This window comes from Podarcis cretensis, assembly GCF_951804945.1.
Source record: "Podarcis cretensis genome assembly, chromosome: 3".
NCBI lineage: Eukaryota > Metazoa > Chordata > Lepidosauria > Squamata > Lacertidae > Podarcis > Podarcis cretensis.
The window spans coordinates 38,126,571-38,145,749 of record NC_137172.1 but is presented as its reverse complement, the minus strand read 5'-3'; the positions used below and the strand labels follow the sequence as shown (position 1 = coordinate 38,145,749).

The following is a 19,179-nucleotide window of genomic DNA, read 5'->3' as shown; positions in this document are numbered from 1 at the left end:
TGTATTGCTCCCTATGCTTCGTCATTTATTGTTTTTATGCTACTACCTCTACATTTTTAATATTCTGTTATTGCACCAATAATTAATTAATAAGAAGAGTTCAATCCAGGTGAGCAAGTAATCGCCATTTACAAATGGGGGAAAACTGACACTCAAGAATGCCCAAGTTTGTGAACAAGAAATATAATGGTGCTTGAGAGAGGAACATAGGGGGTTTGAAAGAAGGTCATAAATGGCACACGTGAAACTGGAAGGGACACTGGGAAAATAAAAGTATACAAACATATGAATTAGTCAATATAAGCTGCATCTATTTATTATTTGAGCATTAGAATATTAAAAGTGTGATTTGCTTAAGATAACCCAAACAAGTACATGTTTGAGCTGGGACCAGTTCATAAGGGTCTTCCAAAGACGTTGCTTTCTGTTCTGATACTCCCTTTTTGCTAAAGTTTCCTATGCTTTCTATTCTCTAGATTGGCCAAATCTACGCTGACTCTGATTCCACTGTTGGGGACCCATGAGATTGTATTTGCTTATATTACTGATGAGCATGCCCAAGGAACATTGCGCTTTGTGAAGCTCCTTTTTGAACTCTCCTCCTCTTCCTTTCAGGTAGTACCCAGCAACTGTGTGTTCAGAACAACATTTATCATCAGTGCTTCAAGCAAAACAGACCAGTTTCAAAAATAAAATGATGCACAATTATAAAAATCAATTGAGCACCCTGCATTTAGAACCCATCTCAATGCAGATGCATCAATTAATACTTAGCAGAATAACTGGGAAAGAGATCTAGGACATCAGATCCGAACCGCCATCTGGAATTGGATATGGCCAAATATTTTCCAATGAATAATCAACACAAATTTAAATGAAAGCTTTTATAAGTTCATTTTTCATTGGCACTCAGTGCCTGTAAGGCTTAATTGTATTTACGCCGCAGCATACTGAAGAATTGTATTTGCTGAAGAAAACAAATACAAACATGGGCTATATTTTTTTGGTCTTCCTTAAAATTAGAACTTTTTGGACAAGCATATCAAAAGAAATTGAAATTATAATGGGGTTATTTTATGGTAACCCAACCTAGTGTTTTGAACTACAACTCTTTGCTCGCTGGGTCTACTGGGAGCCTGATCCAGTAGGCTATTCTTTTGTTTTTATCACATTTCCATCAGAGCATTAGGAAGGTTTCTGCTTCCTCCCACAACAGTCGCTAAACAAGGAAGTTGGGAGACATGTGCCTCACAGAAGTACCAAGTACTGGCACTGAGTTTTGCATATGGTAAATGAACTATCAGCCCTGAGCCTGCTAATCTATTTGAACTAGCAGTGATCAGCATGAAGGTGTCCATCAGCATAAGAGATGTTACTGGTGCTATCACTCACAAATCTGGATTTTAATTGTGAAAGTCCTGATTGCCCATCTATTTCATGGGTAGGCAAACTAAGGCCCGGGGGCCGGATCTGGTCCAATCGCCTTCTCAATCCAGCCTGCAGACGGTTCGGGAATCAGCATGTTTTTACATGAGTAGAATGTGTCCTTTTATTTAAAATGCATCTCTGGGTTATTTGTGGGGCATAGGAATTCATTCATTAAAAAAAAAAAAAATAGTCCAGCCCCCCACAAGGTCTGAGGGACAGTGAACCAGCCCCCTGCCGAAAAAGTTTGCTGACCCCTGATCTATTTGTTGTATCTGCTGCTTTTTTATGCTGAAACAGTCACTGTTCTGTTGCATCTGTTTATGTATTTATTATTACATGTATATCCTTCTCTTCCTCTGTGGAGCACAAGGTTCTCCCCTTCCCAAGTTATCACCACAACAACCTAAGGTCATCTAGTGAGGATCATGGCTGAGCCGGGATTTGAACCCAGGTCTCCCAGGTCGGAGTCCAACACTCACCAATTTCAACAGACTGACTCCTCCATCACTTTTATGGAGAAAAAAGCACACTCTTAAATTGCAAATAAATTGAATTTAAGTGCCACATTATAGGAGCTGCTTCTTCAAGTCCTGAGTCAGCAGGGTATTACTCAGTTTACAGGGATGAAGTCTTTTGCATTCTTTTCTCAAGATGTACTTGTAGCAGGATTAGATATAGTTTCCTCTCCTAGCTAGTTTGGCTAATGAAGTTTAATGCAAGAATGAGTATGAATTATCTAACTTTTATTTGCTGTTGTACTGATTTTTCCCCGCAGGGTCTTCTGGTTGCAATTCTCTACTGTTTTAACAACAGTGAGGTAAGATGCATGTATTTTGCAGTATTACAATCCATACAAAAAGAGAGAGAGGGGAAAAAGAATGTTTTTCAAGTCATTTAGTTGACAGAAAACTAAAGCATTCAGATAGCGGTTCTCTATGAATATATCAAAGTAGCAGTATGGAGAATTAGAAGGCCATTGTATTAATTTCTGAGTAAATAAAGAGGCAAGTTATAACAAAGCCCTGATATGTTGAGGGTTGTAGTTGAAGACCTGTATGATGACATCCCTTTGCTTGTTAACTTGAAATATGTATCGGGATTGGAGGAATTTTTGTTGTACAGCCTTATTATCCTGTTGCCAAATTGGATTTTGTTGACCCTGCCAGAATAAAATTTAAAAGGATTACGTTACTTGAATGAAAACAAGGACTCTGAAAAGCTTAAAAGCTTGAATAGTTTGGTCACCATTTTGTAAGCCTCTTCCCTCTTCTCTTCTCTGTGTGTGTGCAGATCTGTCTCCTCTCCCCTCATTATGTTCCCCATTTTCTCCTCCTCACCCTTGAATTCCCCACCAATTCTCCCCTCAGCCCTTTGCTTCCTCACACACATTTCTTCCCACAACCCTATACTTCCTTATGTGTTGCTGGCTGCTTTCTTTTTCTTTGTTCCCTTCCCACCCACCCTCACCAGTGGGAAAAAAGAGGAAGGGGCTTTTTTCTAGTGTTTTTGTGTTTGGTTCCCCTTATATAGTTTCCCACCCTATTTTAGAGAAAACACACTAATTTAAAAATTAGCTGAACTATAAAATAACAGTTGTAACAATATGTTAAAGATAAGTAAAAATTTATCAGTTTTAGACCCCTAAGTTATAGCAGTTGCCAGGACATTACTCAATTTGCATCTACATAGTTCCATCCTTATTTTAGACATCATGGTATATTGGCATATCACAATGTTTAGCTAGTATCACGATGCTGAAAACAGCAAAGAATCCTGTGGCACATATTATCCTGTGACGCATATTGCCCAGCCCTAGTAGGCGATAATCTGGGTTGGTTTCTCTATTTTTTGTGAAATTTTGATCAGAACAGAGAGATATCTTCAAGGCAGTGTTATAGAACTTGCATGTCTTCACAGTGGGCACCAGATCCCTGTGCCTGAACTTTTACAGAAAGGCGGTCTCGGAAACTTCATTCCAGGGACTCAGGGACTGGCCACCTGTCAGATTTGGCCCACCAGGGATGCGGAGATTAAGATCTGGACCACCTGCTTTAATATGTGCCACAGGATTCTTTGCTTTTGCTTTCTGCAACAGGCTAATATGACTAGCCTTTGGAAAAGATCATAAACAGTAAGAGACCTCATAATGGATCCCCCCCCCCCCTTAACAGTAGTATCTACGGTACAAGAGCTACTGAGATGAATTAGCTGGCTTATGCTTGCACAATTATCCATTTACAAGAGGGACATAGTATTTCCTTATTAAGTATCCTCTATTTTTGTGCAAAAAGCTAATTCTAGCTGATGTGATAAGTGGCTTTTGCTGCTGCTTCTAATTTTGCTGCTACCGTGATGGATCAAATCCTAGTGTACACACTGTGCAGCTCTGAATAAAAAATTAACTATTTAAATCTGCACCCTTTTTACTCTTGTAACTGGACCCCGCACATTTTGTTTAACAGATGATTAGTGCAGATCCATGTTCAAAGATGGAACCTAAAGTTACTCAGTTGGTAGAGCATGAGACTCTTCACCTCAGGGTCATTGGTTTGGGCACCATGTTGGGCAAAAGATTCCTGCATTGCAGGCAGTTGAATTAGATGACCCTCATAGTCCCTTCCAACTCTACAATTCTACTGCATTGCATTTGGATCTATAGTTCTAGTTTAAGATAAGTACTGTAAGGCTTAGTGGTGAGCTGTCCTTAATCAGGACAGTTTTGGAGCTTTCGGTTCACAGGTACTTGAGAAAGTGGCTTATGGGGCAGCCAAGGAAGCTCATGGGGGCTGGGGGAGAAACCAGAGAGTAGTACATCATCAGCACCCTTGTCCAAGCTTACAGGCTTCTCTTATTTGTGGCCATGACAACCAAACTATGCACATTATGGGGTGGGAGGGAATGCTACAGAACTGGATCTCTAGTAAGAGTTTTCAAAAATAATAATTTGCTTTATATAAATGCTATTTCCCCCCTTACCAATAGCCTAAGAACAGATATTTCTAATAGATTTGACCATGTTGTACCAAATTTGCTGCCTGCTTATGTCCTAAGTTTCTTTCACATGTCACTAGACTTGGTCTTGTAGTGACACTTGGATTTAAATGCTACTTTCCCCCATTAAAATTTTTTAGGAAATGAGAAAACGAGATACTTTTGCGGCTTTTCCAATTTGTATTCACACCCAACCATAGTAATTAAAATACTCTCCTTTCATTTACATTTGTGTGTGTGTGTGTGTGTGTGTGTGTGTGTGTGTGTGTGTATTCTTAGCACTCCGATCCTCCCCTTTTTTTGTTGCTGTGGATCTCAAAGTCAGCATAACGGCATTTGCCAGGTGATTCCCCCCTCAGTCCAGTCCTATGCATCTTTACCCAGCAGTAAGTCCCTCTCACTTCAAGGGCACTCCCAAGTAACAACACAATCCTAGCCATGTCAACTCAGAAGTATGTTAGTGTGGTTCAACAGGGGTAGGATTGCAGCCTGTGCATGCCTAGAATTTCAGTCTTATTCAAGATTTTAAAACTGTTGAATTAACATTCTATAAATTGTGGTCTTTAGCTCTATCTATATGCAGAAATACACTTGTTGACTGTCACAGTGAGTATCTTGGATTCTCAAAATGGCGTTGAAGCAGGAAATTCAGACTAGTTTGAACCATGTGCCCTCTTAACTTTAGATCAACGGGTTGCTGCAAGGAGTTAAGGCATACCGATCCCAACTGTTGCACAGACATACATCTATTTATAGACAAAGGAAAGAGTGCTGCTATTATTTTGGTTATGAAACTACCTATGAAGGACTGATTAAGTAATTACAGAAATTATCTGAAACAATAACAAGGGCAGCTTTAGAACCTTGCCAGTGTTTAATTATATGGGATATTTCCTCTTTTCTTAGTGCTACAATAGAAGTGGCTCAAAAATGGATTATTCCCCATTCTCTCTCTCATGCCTTTTTGTTTCCTTATGCAAGGTTCGGACAGAATTTCAGAAAAGCTGGGAGCGCTGGCGACTAGAGCACTTTTATGTCCGCAGAGACAGCAACATGAAGCCTCTCAAGTACCCAGCCAACAGTATAAGCAGCGGAGGTACCCTGGGGAGCACAGTCTATGCTGCCACTTTCCAGGCTACGTTCAGCTAAGATTTCTGTGGAGGCTAGTGCAGAGGAGTCTGAACAACTAACATGAACTGTAGGAGGTACAATCGAATCCCCTTGAATATCCAGCCAGCCAGATTGCATGAGGCCTTTGGAAGACTTGAACCTCCCTCATTCATGGCTGCAGGCAGCTGGACAAGCTTTCAAAATAAAGCAGCCACCTAATATAATCAATACATTTGAGGGGAGGACATGCTCTTTAAAGTAAGCTTAAAGCATTTCTTCTCAATATCAGAGGCCTCCAGGTGCCCAAAGCCTATAAACACTGTGTTGATGCTGTCACAAAGCGTAAAGGTAATCATTTATTAGCGTGGGTAGGCAGGTTGACAGCTTTACTGATTAAATTACAAGGATGCAGCTGATCATTACAAACAAGAAAAAACTCCCATTGGGAAAAAGGGGAGATTAAACTTTTGCATGTTTACAAAGAAACAGTCACCATAATCTGTAGAAGCATTTTAAGCCTTTCCAAGTGGTAGCTTTCTTAAACACCCAATATGCAGTCATTTGACTTGGGTGTTCCAGCCATTTCCACAAATGGGACTTTTGTGTCCCCCTCTAATCACACTGCAAGAATAGTATATTCATTGCAGTTTTGAATGTCACATGTGGACACCTAATGGCCAGTGCCAGTGACGTTACTTGCAACGAACGGTTATTCATCTCTTCACTCCTATGGCACAGTAAGACGTAAAGTAATTTACTTTTTGTTGCGTGAGGTGTTCTCTGTTTTATGGTAATGTGTACAATCAAGAATGGGGAATATTATTTAACAAATAACCATTTTACACCCTTATGCTTTCACATACCTCTTTTTTAAAAAAATAGTGAATGCTGTACATTTCTTCTCTGCAGCATTGGATTCTATCCCTCATTTTTGTAAAAAACAGCAGCATAGTAAACCTGATAAACAGGCAATTTCTGTGTGGCAGAGCAATCCTCTACTGACCCCAGCAGGACTATTCTACTCATCCACTGCTTGGGGACAGCATATAGTACTGGTGACTGGATCCACCTACTATTTCATCATTTGAAAAGGCTTGAATTGTTCTTGTGCCATTCAGATAAATTTCTGCTGGTACGTCCATGATTGAAGTATATGAATACTGGATATTTGATCTTGCCTTTGGTTGCATGCTCTCAAACATGTTAAAGAGTAATTTCTCTCTCGGATAAACTTAAATCTATGTGCAGATGATGGTTCTTTTCCAGGTGATGAATGCACACCCTTTCTGCTGTCATTAGTGGGTTTTTTAAAATGCCCAGTCTTAGCACTCTCATAGCCCTTTACTGCTTCAGAAGGCTGCACAGATATCACTATGAACCAAAGTAATTAGTGGCTTTCTGGAATTGAGTATTTGACAGGGAACAACGTTTTATTCTCTGCCCCCTGTAGGTATAGAAGCAGATAAACAGGAAAATGGAGAAAATAATACCCTTTATAACATCTATGGAGACACAAATGTAGAATTTAGTATTTTAGAACTTTAATCATTTGTTCACAGGAGTCCTGAACTTTAGCATAGGTTTTTCTATGCCTTGCTCTTTTTCTTTCCTTTTCAAGTGTCTTATAGCTACAGGGCTCTTTTATGCTAGATGTTGAAAACAAAAACAAGCTGATTCAGGAGCTATATTTTCAGCACTTTGGCCAGCTCACTCTTCTATGCTACAGCCAGCCGGATTTCTTGCTTGTCAATAAGCCTTTAGAATCTTAAAAATTATGTAGACTGCTCAGCAGGAATGAATTAAAAATATATAAATCCAATTTGCCTTTTCAGTAAATCCAATTCAAGTTGCCAGTCAATCCTAGAACGTTTGATTGCATACAGAGAAACTCTGGTTTCAGAGATCATCATATATTAATTACCTTATTGGTAGTAATGGTGTGCACTGCAGCACCGAGTTGAAGTACATTTGAAACTTGTCCTCTCCTCTAAAAACATATTGCATGATACTATTGTGGCCATTCTGGACTGGACCTTGGATTTACCAGAATCTGAAAGGTTCTGCAGTGGGCCCAGGAGACTGTCCCTGTGTTGTGTACAGCATGCATAGAAATCTCTATGGCTGTGTACTGTGATGCCATAATTGGGCCTTGCAAGCTGCATCCGTATATACTGTGTGTACCTAACAGTAGAGAAACCTTCACCAACATGGTAATCCAAGGCAGTCAGTGCGGTAGCTTCCAGATGTTGCGGCCTGCACCTTCCGGCAGCCTCAGCCAGCATACAAATGGTTGGGGGGGGAATGCAATTGTAGCCCAACAACTTATAAGAGCAGCACATTGGCTGCCCCTGCTCTAAGCCATGCTGGACACGCCGCCTTTGCTGGAGTGATGCTTTTATACTGTTACACTAGCATATTAGGATTCTGTCCATGCCAGATGTGAGATACAACGTATTAGTTTCTTGAGAACCTGAGGCTACCAAAATCCACTGGACTCAAGTAGGTTTGCTAGCATAATTCAGTGATGTGGGGTGCTCGGTGATCTGGAATACCAAACCCTTTTAAGGAGTTGAATCGGCTGGCTTTGACAGAAATCCTACACATCAGACACAGCAACTGTAGCTGCCACAAATTTAAAATTGTCTATAGAGCCGGTCATATAAACTGTCTCCACTGGCCTCCTTCAAGCCACTTTCCTGGTTTTAAAAGCTGACAACTGCAAGCATTCCCCTGTTATACTTTTCACAGTTCACTCCAACACAATCCCCATTGGTGGGAAATAGTTGTGCTACAGATGTCTATTTACAGGCAAGCGTGGTTGAGATCTGTGAATGCTTATTGTGCAGTTATTACTAGAGATTGTTTTGAAAATGGGACTTCAGAAGATTAGCAGTGTCTAAGCCACGCCTGTAGAGTTCCCAGGGCCAACTAGAGTCCTGGAAGGTTGCATCTCACCCCACTGGCTGAGGTCCCCACCCAATTTACACAAAGGATAGGGGAGCATGTGGAAGGGAGACAAGCTCAGTGTTATATGAGAGGAGAGCAGACACATGAGTGACATGCTCCACCATGTTTAATTTGCCCTTTAGTCAACATTGGAATTTCTGTAGCATAATAGATCTTGTCATATGGGAAACAACGTCACATGCTTCACCAAACAGGAAGAAAAAAGGCAGTAGGCAAGGTTATTGAATGATGTGCCCCAAGAGACATTTTCTAAATCTTAGTAAATTTTGTCTTGGTGTGTAAATTTAACCTTCTCTTATTTATCTTTCATTTTCACCAAAATTCTAGGCTAGGCAGCCGTTTAAATTCATGGCTTTTAAAAACTTTCACTAACTGTTCCCTTGTTCTTAAAATCACTTTGTTTCCCTTGATTTTTAACCTCTCCTCTTCTGAAGACCTTTTAAATAAAATAAATAAAATAAAATAAAATAAAATAAACAAAACATGGGCCCCCACCTTATTTTGGTCTTGCCCCAGACCCATCTTGACAGGTTATGGAAACCATACTGGCAGAGCTTGGTTCAATGGGGCTTTCAAGGAGCAGAATTACAGGAGCATTCTGACCATGGGAGGAGATGGATAAAAAGGTAAAGGTAAAGGTACCCCTGCCCGTACGGGCCAGTCTTGACAGACTCTGGGGTTGTGCGCCCATCTCACTTAAGAGGCCAGGGGCCAGCGCTGTCCGCAGACACTTCCGGGTCACGTGGCCAGCGTGACGAAGCTGCTCTGGCCAGAGCCAGAGCCAGAGCCGCACACGGAAACGCCGTTTACCTTCCCGCTGGTAAGCGGTCCCTATTTATCTACTTGCACCCGGAGGTGCTTTCGAACTGCTAGGTTGGCAGGCGCTGGGACCGAGCAGCGGGAGCGCACCCCGCCGCAGGGATTCGAACCGCCGACCTTTCGATCGGCAAGCCCTAGGCGCTGAGGCTTTAACCCACAGCGGGATAGAGCCCACCCAAATCTCAAAGAGCCCTTTTGCAACTGGCAAGATGTTTTCCAGTTTACTCTAACCAAGGAAACAATTGCTGCCAAAAAAACCACCCATACACAATCCTCTCTTACTATTGATTATGTAGTGTTGGTGTTGTTAAATTTGTTTGTTCTATTGTATTGCTATTCCTCTTTCAGCCAGCTATTTTTCATTTCTGGAATGTGTTCCTAGTAATGTGATGATGGATGCAGTATATGCAACTTCTTTAAAAGCTTGTTTAGTCTTGGGAGAAGATAGCAGGTGCAGAAAAGAGCATTCAAGACCTCTCTTCAGCAGTGTCTGTGGGCTGGTGGAAGCAGCCTTGGGAAACAAGAAACGCCCTTTCGTTACCAGCAGCCTGTTTATAACGTTCCCAATAAAACTAGTACCGATGAATAGAGGAAATGTGCATGAGCCTCAAATGTTCAAGCTGCCTTTGCTTTGGAATTCATAGTATGCTTTAAGACTGCTCTTCATACGGCGCTCAAAAACAGTTTGAGCAACCCAAGATGCACCAGCAACCTGCTCACTCACTGTGATTCTACTTAAGTTTCATTCCACAGTTATGCACACAAGTCTTGTTAAATTAATACAACTTGTGAGGCACTTAAGTGGAGGCACGTATTGCAAATGTACCAAAATGGTGAATATATATATATATACATAAAGCATTAAAAATGAGTGGATGTCATATTTCTATCCTTACTGTTTTGATTCTTTTTTAAAAAAAACAATTGCATGTATTTATTTTTAAATGTTACAAAAATGGGTAACAAATTATGTATTGTGTTCCTTTGTGCACGTGCAAATTCATCCTTGTCTTGCAAAAGCAATGTAATTTACCATATAAAGGTTTGCTGCAATTGATGTTAACTGTGTAATTCTCTCCTCATGGTTTCCAAGATGTGTCAGACATAAATTTATTTGTATCTCAGTTTACTTTAGATCTACTTGAGCAGAATCAATTCAGTTTTTTTCCCCTTCATGCATTTTTAAAATATCAGGCCTTGAATCCACACATACCAATGAATGAATTGAATGAATCTTCAAAAAGTAAGCAACTGAAAAAAGTAAAATGTGCACACCTAGCATCTCTTGTATCCTTAATACAAGATAATGCTGATCTTTATGGAATCAAATCAGGTGCCTGACATTGTAAACACAAACACACTTGAACAGTGAAATGTAATGAATTCAATAAGAGAGTTGAAAATAGGCTTTAATAGTCTCTACTGAGTCAGATGGCACCACTATCCTATGGCCCCCAAGTTTGGGAGTGGGGAATCTGTCTGCAGAACTGCACACAGGTAATCTGGCCTGGTTAATTTCTCTTCATCCATATCCAACATCCAGGGTCCCGGGGAATTAGAGTAGTGGAGCTACTCTTCTGAGGGACAGGAGTTAACACTCCAACCATGCTGATGGATTCCATTTTAACAGTATGCTATGTGTTTAGACATTGTCTGCTAAAAGGTACTAAATTCATTTAAAACATACTGTACCTCAGCTGGTAGACTGGTCAACCTGCTTGTTTTCAAAAAGTAAAATATGTGGCTTTCTGCAAGCAACACCCGATACAACACACCAGTAAAATCTGTTTGCCTTTGTAACACATTCTCATATTTTGTTAGTTTATTAATCACACCTTACTATTAACCTATTAGGAGGTGATTTGAAGCACAATCCTATGAATGTTCAATATCACTTGCTTCCAGGCAAGTGCCTTAAATTCCCGCACTGGGAATGCGGAAGTTTGAGCTGAGATGCCATCTGTATGCTGATGGTACATAGCTCTACCACTTCTGCAAATGATATCTGCTGTTTTTCCCCTGCCAAATTTAATGCAGCTGTTTTGTTCATATGTGGTGGTGTAAGCTGACTTTTGTTAAAAGTGGGGTGTAGATCCAAATTTTCAGTTCAATGAGCATTAATCAAACACACATACAGTAGAAATACAAACCTAATGTAGTCACATTATCCTTTCCACAAATGTGGCTCTTCTGCTTTTGACTCTGGAGTGGATCAAATTTTAAAAAGAAGTTATAAGCAGACTTGGAGGTTATTGCTCAATGAAAGGCAAGGTCCCCCTGCCCCTCCAGCTGCTTCTGGTGAGGTCTCCAAATTCAACTTAGGTGAGGAGAGAAACCCCAAGGAAAAGAATAGGTGTATATATTAATGTTTGGCAGTGGTCTAAATATATATGCATATTTGTATATGCATACCTGGATCTTTTAATATAAAGCTGGCCAAGATATTTTGCTTTCATTTGAAAGGGATGTCTATGAAAGTAACAGCTTCAATGGTGAGAACCATATAGCCTAGAACAGGAGCCTTGGGGGGGGGGGGGGAGGCTGAATATGTATGTTTAATATCCTGTCTTTAGTTGTTGATTGTACAAGAAACAGTAACTGCAGCTCAACTCTTTAATTACAATATTGTAAACATTTCTAAAGATGAAAAATCTCACAGGAAACAGTTCCCATTTTGCTCAAGCGGAGGGGAGAGACCTAGTGATACTGGTATAGGCACTAGTTACCTCTGGGCTAAGGGCCGATACTGTAGTTCTCTCTCAAACTGTTCTGCTGTAAGTGTTCCATCAATGGCTTCACATCCTGGGTTAAAGACAGAATAGGCACTTCTTTCTCCAGTCTGTCTTTCTCCAGGGCCGCGGGTTCCTACATAGATCCAGTAAAACATAGACAGGACAAAATAAGGCAAACCAAACTCTAGTTCCACAAACAGTCCCAGTAAGACAAGCCAGATGAGAAACTTGAGAAAGGTGACATTCAGAAGAAAGCAACTGGTCCACCATGGTGCAGGGCATGTAACAACTTCAGTTTGGGGCCTCTCTGGCCTCTGACTGGATTCCTGCAAAATAAAACAAAAAGCCACTTGGGTTATTTATGCAATGGACAAATAATTAAGGCTAGAACAACAATTGTTTCTAAGATCAATTTCGTGATGGAATATTGATTTCCAAAAAAGACCACTTTTTTCCACACGCTGCAGAAGATTGAGCAATAGGTAGGAAATAGATAAGAAGCAAGAGGAGTCAGGCCGTGCTGGGCAAAGACCATGTCACCATGTTGCAGGAAATATATGCTTGGCAGAATCGCAGAATGCAATTACCTGAAGATGTTCTGTGCTCTGCAGCATTTGATACCTTTCCAACAACAAGTCCAACATGTGCTGCTTGTTTTGTATTCCACTCAAATATCTATCATCTGCTATCATCACTTACATTTCTGCCTTTGAATCTTGGATCTGACAGATTTGCAGCAGCATGAACTGGGTGGCAACAAAATTATGGTGTTCTGCACTTTCTCCCACTCCCAGTCCTTTGAGGCCTAGTCACGAGAACAATCAGATCCACCAACTATGCCTACAATCAGAAGCACACAATAGCAGGAACTGAATCCTCCTCTTGTTTCAATGGCAGTGCCTTCCTAGAAGCAGAAATGCATCTTGCTCTTGCATTTCCAAGTTGTACTCTCAATGCGCAGCTCAGGAATTGTCACAGTGTGCAGAAATTGTAATGATCTGTACACAGTCTTACATAAAAGTCTTCCTGATACAGTTTTAGTAATCATTTTGGGGGGCTAAATCATAGAATTATAGAATTGGAAGGGACCATGAGGGACATCTAGTCCAGTGTAGGAATCTTTTGTCCACTATGTCCCATGACCCTGAGATTAAGAATCTCATGCTCTACTGACTGAAGTATCCTAGCTCCATCTTCTTTTAAACATTCTGTTCATATTTCTAAAAGAAAATATTTCATAATCCTTTGGGGTTATTAATTTGGAGGTGGGGGACGGCTTTGGAGAAAAATGTTTTCCCTCAGTTTTTTCCCAACCCTTCACTCACACCTATAATGATGACCAGTGTTATTAGTTCCCACCCCCCAATATAATAATAATAATAATAATAATAATAATAATACAGAGACATGGCTCACTAGCTACCAGTACTGAGGTAGGCAAAGAAAACTGAAATTTCAGCAGAATATCTCCAAACAGGAAGACCATGGGCAACACCAGAATACGGTAGATGGGATTCAGCTTTTATAAAGTATAAAACAGCAAATAATGAATAATGGCATGTCTATAGACTCATGCTCAATTATTCTGGAAAAAGAACTTGGGACCAGAGCAGAAAGCTCATTAAACTATATTCTATAGCTAAAATATCCATTCAGCCCATTCCCCTCTACCCCTACTATTAGAACAGTGGTTCTCAAACTTTTCTCTGGGCCACACTTTCAGAATAAAAATTTGTGCCACACCAATCTTTTTATTGATAAAAATAAATTGGAAAACAAAAAGAAACAACTAGCAGTGCTTGATTTATAACATGGAACACAACTATTTTATAATATGATCACGGGACATCTAGAAAGTATAAAACAATGCAGCTACGTAAGAACATGACTCACTCCCAAAATATAATTAAAAATGTGCCTCTTACAACATATGTACCTTAAGTATGTATACAAATTCAATGAGAGGTATGAGATTGCTTTTGCTGGGTAATCTTTATATTAAGTCTAATTTGAGACAAACTCTCATCTCCTTATCCAACACAAAGAAACCCTTCTCTTTTCTGATCTTTCATATTTGTCAGAGTTGAAAATCCCTGTCCACCACAATATGTCATGGAGAACTGTAGAGGAAAAGCCTGTGTTCCTGTTCTCATTTTGAAAAGATACCTATCCATACTCTACAAATAAAAATAAATAAATTTTAATACCAATCTATACTATACTGAAACAATTAAATTTTTCTTTGATTGTCCTTGAATCTTCCTGCCACACATGCCACCCTCTCCTGCCACACCGGCACGCCACGCCACAGCCTTTTGAGAACCACCGTTCTCACTAATCTTAGCAGATGAGAGGGTTTGGGTGTTTTGTTTGTTTGCATGCTGTCTTAAACCCCTATTTCTAACGCTTACTCTTCAGCCTTACTCCTGTTTCCTTTTCTTAACAAAATTTACCAATTTAACTCTCTATATAACATGTAGTTTCTCCCAACTACTCTACTGTCAATCCCTTGGAACCCGTGGCGTAGCGTGGGGGGGGGGCCCGGGCGCACCGGGCGCAACATCTGGGGTTAGGGTTAGGGGGCGCAAATCCACGGGTTAGGGGGCGCAAATCCATGGGTTAGGGGGCGCAAATTACTTGCCTTGCCCCAGGTGCTGACAACCAACGCTACGCCACTGCTTGGAACATCTCACCAGATGGTAAAATGATGAACTTCAAGGCAATTGTTGCCATAAGAACAAAACTTTTCCTCCATCCCTAATAAAAGATGGATGGTTAAATTCCTAAAGGACGCTGGACCACAACTCCACAGTATGGTGCAAATGGTGTTACACTGCCGCCCCAACAAGGTTTCATGAGCACACATGCCCACTCCCAATCATAATGAACATTTTGATCATTATGCACTGTAAAACAGAAAGCATCACCACCAGGCACACGGGTTCAAATCCTTGCTTGGCTGTGCATCTTGCCCTGACTCATTCATTGCTCCAGGGAGGACAAAGCTACAGAAGAGACATGAAGATCATCGGCCTATCCTATTTCTACCTCACAAGGATGGTGTGGAGAGGAAGATGAGAGAGCCCTGAGGATCTTGATTAGAAAACTGTAATGATTAAAATGTATGAGATAATTGTAGAGCACAGGGAGAGAGAGAAGGTTATCTGAGGATAAATGAATCAGTACAGTATAGGAAGAGCAGAGCCAAGTGCTAAAGTTCTTCCTGGAGTGCTCAAGGCAGGGGCTTCATTTGTGAATGCTCCAACACGGCGGGGTGGAGGAAGAAGAGCTGGAAGGGACCCCTAGGGTCATCTAGTCCAACCCCCTGCGATGCAGGAATGAATGAACCTGTACACGCAGGAAATCAGTACGTCAGAAAGGCGGCCAGGCTAACAACTTTCGCCTGACGTTTTTGGTGCTGGAGCACTGAGCACACAACACTCCTGCAGCGGTACCGCACAGCATAAACATCGCCTTGAGTTGCAATATCGCTCTGACTGGAGATCAGCTGCAGCGGCAGAAGAACAAGGAGAGCGGCGGCGCGATCCTACGCGCGTCTACCGGAGGCCGAGCAGGTGAAAACGCGGCCTTCCCCTCTCCGCAACGCGCCTCGGGAGGCGGAGCCGCCTCGGGCCGAAGCTAACCAACCTCACTCGGCAGCGGGGGCCGGGCTTGGGCCTGCTCCTTCTCCGCCGCCTTTCCTGGGGGCTTTGCCGAGGTGCCGCGGCGGGCAGCCCGGAACTCGGCCAGCCTCTGCTCCATGCACGCAGCAGCAGCAGCAGCAGCAGCGCCCGCCTCCACCCGGTGCCACGTCCAGCACAAGAGCCGGCGCCCAGCGGCGCTTGCTGGCGTTGCGCGCTTGGCACGGCTGGCCGGGATCTGTCCCGGCGGGGAGAGCCGCCCCCGGGGCGGGACCGGAGGAGGGGCAGGAAGGCCCGCACCAAGTCAGAAGGGCGAAGGGGAAGGAGGAGGAGCTGCTTCGATCCCGCCAAGTTTTATTTAGGTGTTTTGTTTTTGTTCTGTATCATTCATGGCCTCAATTTTCAGCTACGGTTAGAAATGCTAGCCAGACGGAAACGCTTTCCCCTCCAAGCCACTGCCTGTTCCTCCTCGTTCCAGCGGGTCTGGGAGCTTGCACGGGAACGAGCCCCTTAAAGCTACTAGATGAAGAAGTGTGCATGCACACGAAAGCTCATACCAAGAACTAACTTAGTTGGTCTTTAAGGTGCTACTGGAAGGAATTTTTTTATTTTGTTTTGACTATGGCAGACCAACACGGCTACCTATCTGTAAACAGCTACTAGATGGTGACCGCTTCCTTTCCCACTTGCAGGAGTCAAATAAAGAAAGTGGTGGTGGGAAAGGACATTTGTAGCATATCATTTCTACACCTTGACATAAATAACTAGGGTCGTTGTCATTTCTGCATTCCCCACCCCAACGTGGCTTTGCCCATCTTCCCTTGTAGAGTTTCAGGTGCGAGATTGTATTTGCTGGATTGGGGAGGGAGGAGGAAACTGGAACACGGTTGGTAGTATCCCCCTCCTGAAGTAGGAACATGAGAGTCTGTTCTGTCCCATCTAGTATATCCCCACTTGTGATGTCTAGCAGCTGAAATTCACTTCCAACAACTGAGGCAGAGGTCTGGCCAGTAGCTTATCCTCTATGAAAGCCATCTTACAGCCAGCCAGGTTTATGACAATCATAGTGACAATCAATACTTCAGCTTTTCTTAAAACAAACACAAGAAAGGGCAGTAGGACCTTTGTTGTACAGGTGAGTTTGTGTGTAATATTAACACCACAGACTGGGTATGTTTCTGGATTTTGTACTCAATGCAAAAAGTATTAGAAAGTGGGTCATGCAAGGACAAAGGGAAGGTGAGAAAGTGTTCTCTCTTCTTTTTAACATGATTCACCTTTCTGAATGGCCCTAATTATCTGGTTTGTAAAATTACATTTCCAAGTAATTTTACAAGCAGCAAGATCATTACCTTTGCTATCACCATTATCATTTTTATCTGGCCAATTGGAATCCCCATCTGCTTTTATGTTAAGAAATTATGTGACTAGGTGTTGCCCTATTGCAGAATTTAATGTGCTGAGCTAACCAATTTTAATATAATGCTAAGTTTGCCGGAGGTTATTTCACTGGAACTTCCTTCATTTACCACATAGGCTGTCTGAAGATGTTTGCTCACTTGAATGTATTTGCAATAGCTTTTCAGGGTTTTAATTCCTTTCATCTACATTGAATGCCAATATATCAAGAGACCGTACTGTGTTTGAGAGCAGAGGAATAGCTATCCTGTTGTTTTCTCATCCTTCCCCCTGTATTTGTGGTTCAGAATTCTGGGAACTTCACCCTTTGTTAAGGGTGCTGGGAACTGTAGCTCTGTGAGGGTAATCTAGAGCTCCCAAGATACTTTGGTGTTTGAATTCTTTAAATGTATGGTTTGTTCACAGCCAAAGCATTTTACGTAAATGGAGGGGAAGCTGATCTTTATGAAATGGAGTTGGGAATTCATCTAGCTGTTCTGTTGAAGCTGTTCACAAATGATGGGATTTTACACATCCCCTTTGGGATGTGTAAAATACCTAGAAGGAACATGCATAACATAGAGAAGTTCCAGTGATGGACAGCATCCTGAGTCAGGTGCGTCTTTCTGTCAGGGCCTGGGCCATCAAGAAAATAATTTTTGATGGGCCGGCATATCGATTTTATAAGTAAGAGACTGGAGGTCAGGTATCAGGAAAGCAAGACCTAATGCTAGATGCAGAAGATGTTGCCATGGGCAGGCTGGAGGTCAACTACCAGAAATGCCCGTCATAGTTCCTAGATGTGATAAAGTGCTCAGGCTGCCAGACTAGCTCTAAAGGAAGGACTTCTTGGAGCTTGAGGCCCTTCCATTGGTTTTGGAGGTCATTTGATCATCCTCAAACTGTTGGATCAAGAGATAGATCTCAGACCAGCACTGGAGTTTGAAGGACCCTTTCCCAGTAGAACCTAACTGGGTCTGCCTTTTGAAGGCACAGACAGCGCAGGAGATAAGGCACCAAAGGCTAGCTACTGGAGGTTTTGGTTTGAGATCCCACTCTGGGCTAGACCCCTGAACAGCACAAGCAGAAGCCAAGACACAGATGGGTTGAATGAAGAGATTTAATGAGCCAACTTGGATTCATGAAAATATCTCCTCTGTGACCTGCTTCATCTCTGCATACCCTGCTGTGAAATGGAGTAAATCTAGAAGGGGACTCTGAGCACAAAATATTTGAGAAATACTATCTTGGAGAGAGTGGGACGCGGGTGGCGCTGTGGGTAAAACCTCAGCGCCTAGGACTTGCCGATCGTATGGTCGGCGGTTCGAATCCCCGCGGAGGGGTGCGCTCCTGTCGTTCGGTCCCAGCGCCTGCCAACCTAGCAGTTCGAAAGCACCCCCGGGTGCAAGTAGATAAATAGGAACCGCTTACCAGCGGGAAGGTAAACGGCGTTTCCGTGTGCTGCGCTGGCTTGCCAGGTGCAGCTTGTCACGCTGGCCACGTGACCCGGAAGTGTCTGCGGACAGCGCTGGCTCCCGGCCTCTAAAGTGAGATGAGCTCACAACCCTAGAGTCTGGCAAGATTGGCCCGTACGGGCAGGGGTACCTTTACCTTTACCTTTATCTTGGAGAGAACGTCACAATTTCTTTCTTGCGAATGCAGACTTGCTTAGTGATGAACCTGTTCACATCTTGAATAGCAACCGAGTACGTACATAGAAGCCTAGCAGCCTTTATGGCATATTCAGGGCTTAGTTCCTCCGAAATGTATTTGTCAAGAGCTTAGGATCTCTTGCCATCAGGCAATGTTAAGGTTTTTCTCCTGCTCTGTATATCACTGTACAGTCATACCTCGGGTTAAAGTAGCTACAGGTTGAGCGTTTTCAGGTTGCGTTCCGCGGCAACCCGGAAGTAATGGAACGGGTTACTTCCGGGTTTCGCCGCTTGCGCAGGTGCTCAAAATGATGTCATGTGCATGTGCAGAAGCGGCGAATTGCGAGACGTGCAGACATGGGTTGCGTTCGGCTCAGGATGCGAACGGGGCTCTGGAATGGAACCCGTTCGAATCCAGAGGTACCACTGTATAGACCAGGG

At 42.4% G+C, this 19,179-nt stretch overlaps 2 protein-coding genes across 2 annotated transcripts in view; one reads left to right on the top strand and one right to left on the bottom strand.

The window, feature by feature from the left end:
• Nucleotides 1-8,831, top strand: part of GLP1R (glucagon like peptide 1 receptor) — a 107,666-nt gene extending 98,835 nt beyond the window's left edge. Inside the window, exons 11-13 of the mRNA XM_079969296.1 lie at nt 477-615; nt 2,204-2,245; nt 5,401-8,831. Of these exons, the coding sequence (XP_079825422.1) occupies nt 477-615; nt 2,204-2,245; nt 5,401-5,568 (349 nt within the window). The 3' untranslated portion in view covers nt 5,569-8,831. The remainder of the gene's footprint in view (nt 1-476; nt 616-2,203; nt 2,246-5,400) is intronic.
• A 1,875-nt stretch (nt 8,832-10,706) lies between these two features.
• On the bottom strand, nt 10,707-15,919 carry SAYSD1 (SAYSVFN motif domain containing 1). Its single transcript, XM_079969372.1, has 2 exons — nt 15,696-15,919; nt 10,707-12,373 (listed from the first exon to the last, which is right to left on the bottom strand). Exons 1-2 carry the CDS (start codon nt 15,807-15,809, stop codon nt 12,038-12,040), a joined length of 450 nt encoding a protein of 149 aa, XP_079825498.1. The 5' UTR covers nt 15,810-15,919; the 3' UTR covers nt 10,707-12,037.
• Nucleotides 15,920-19,179: the final 3,260 nt, after the last annotated feature.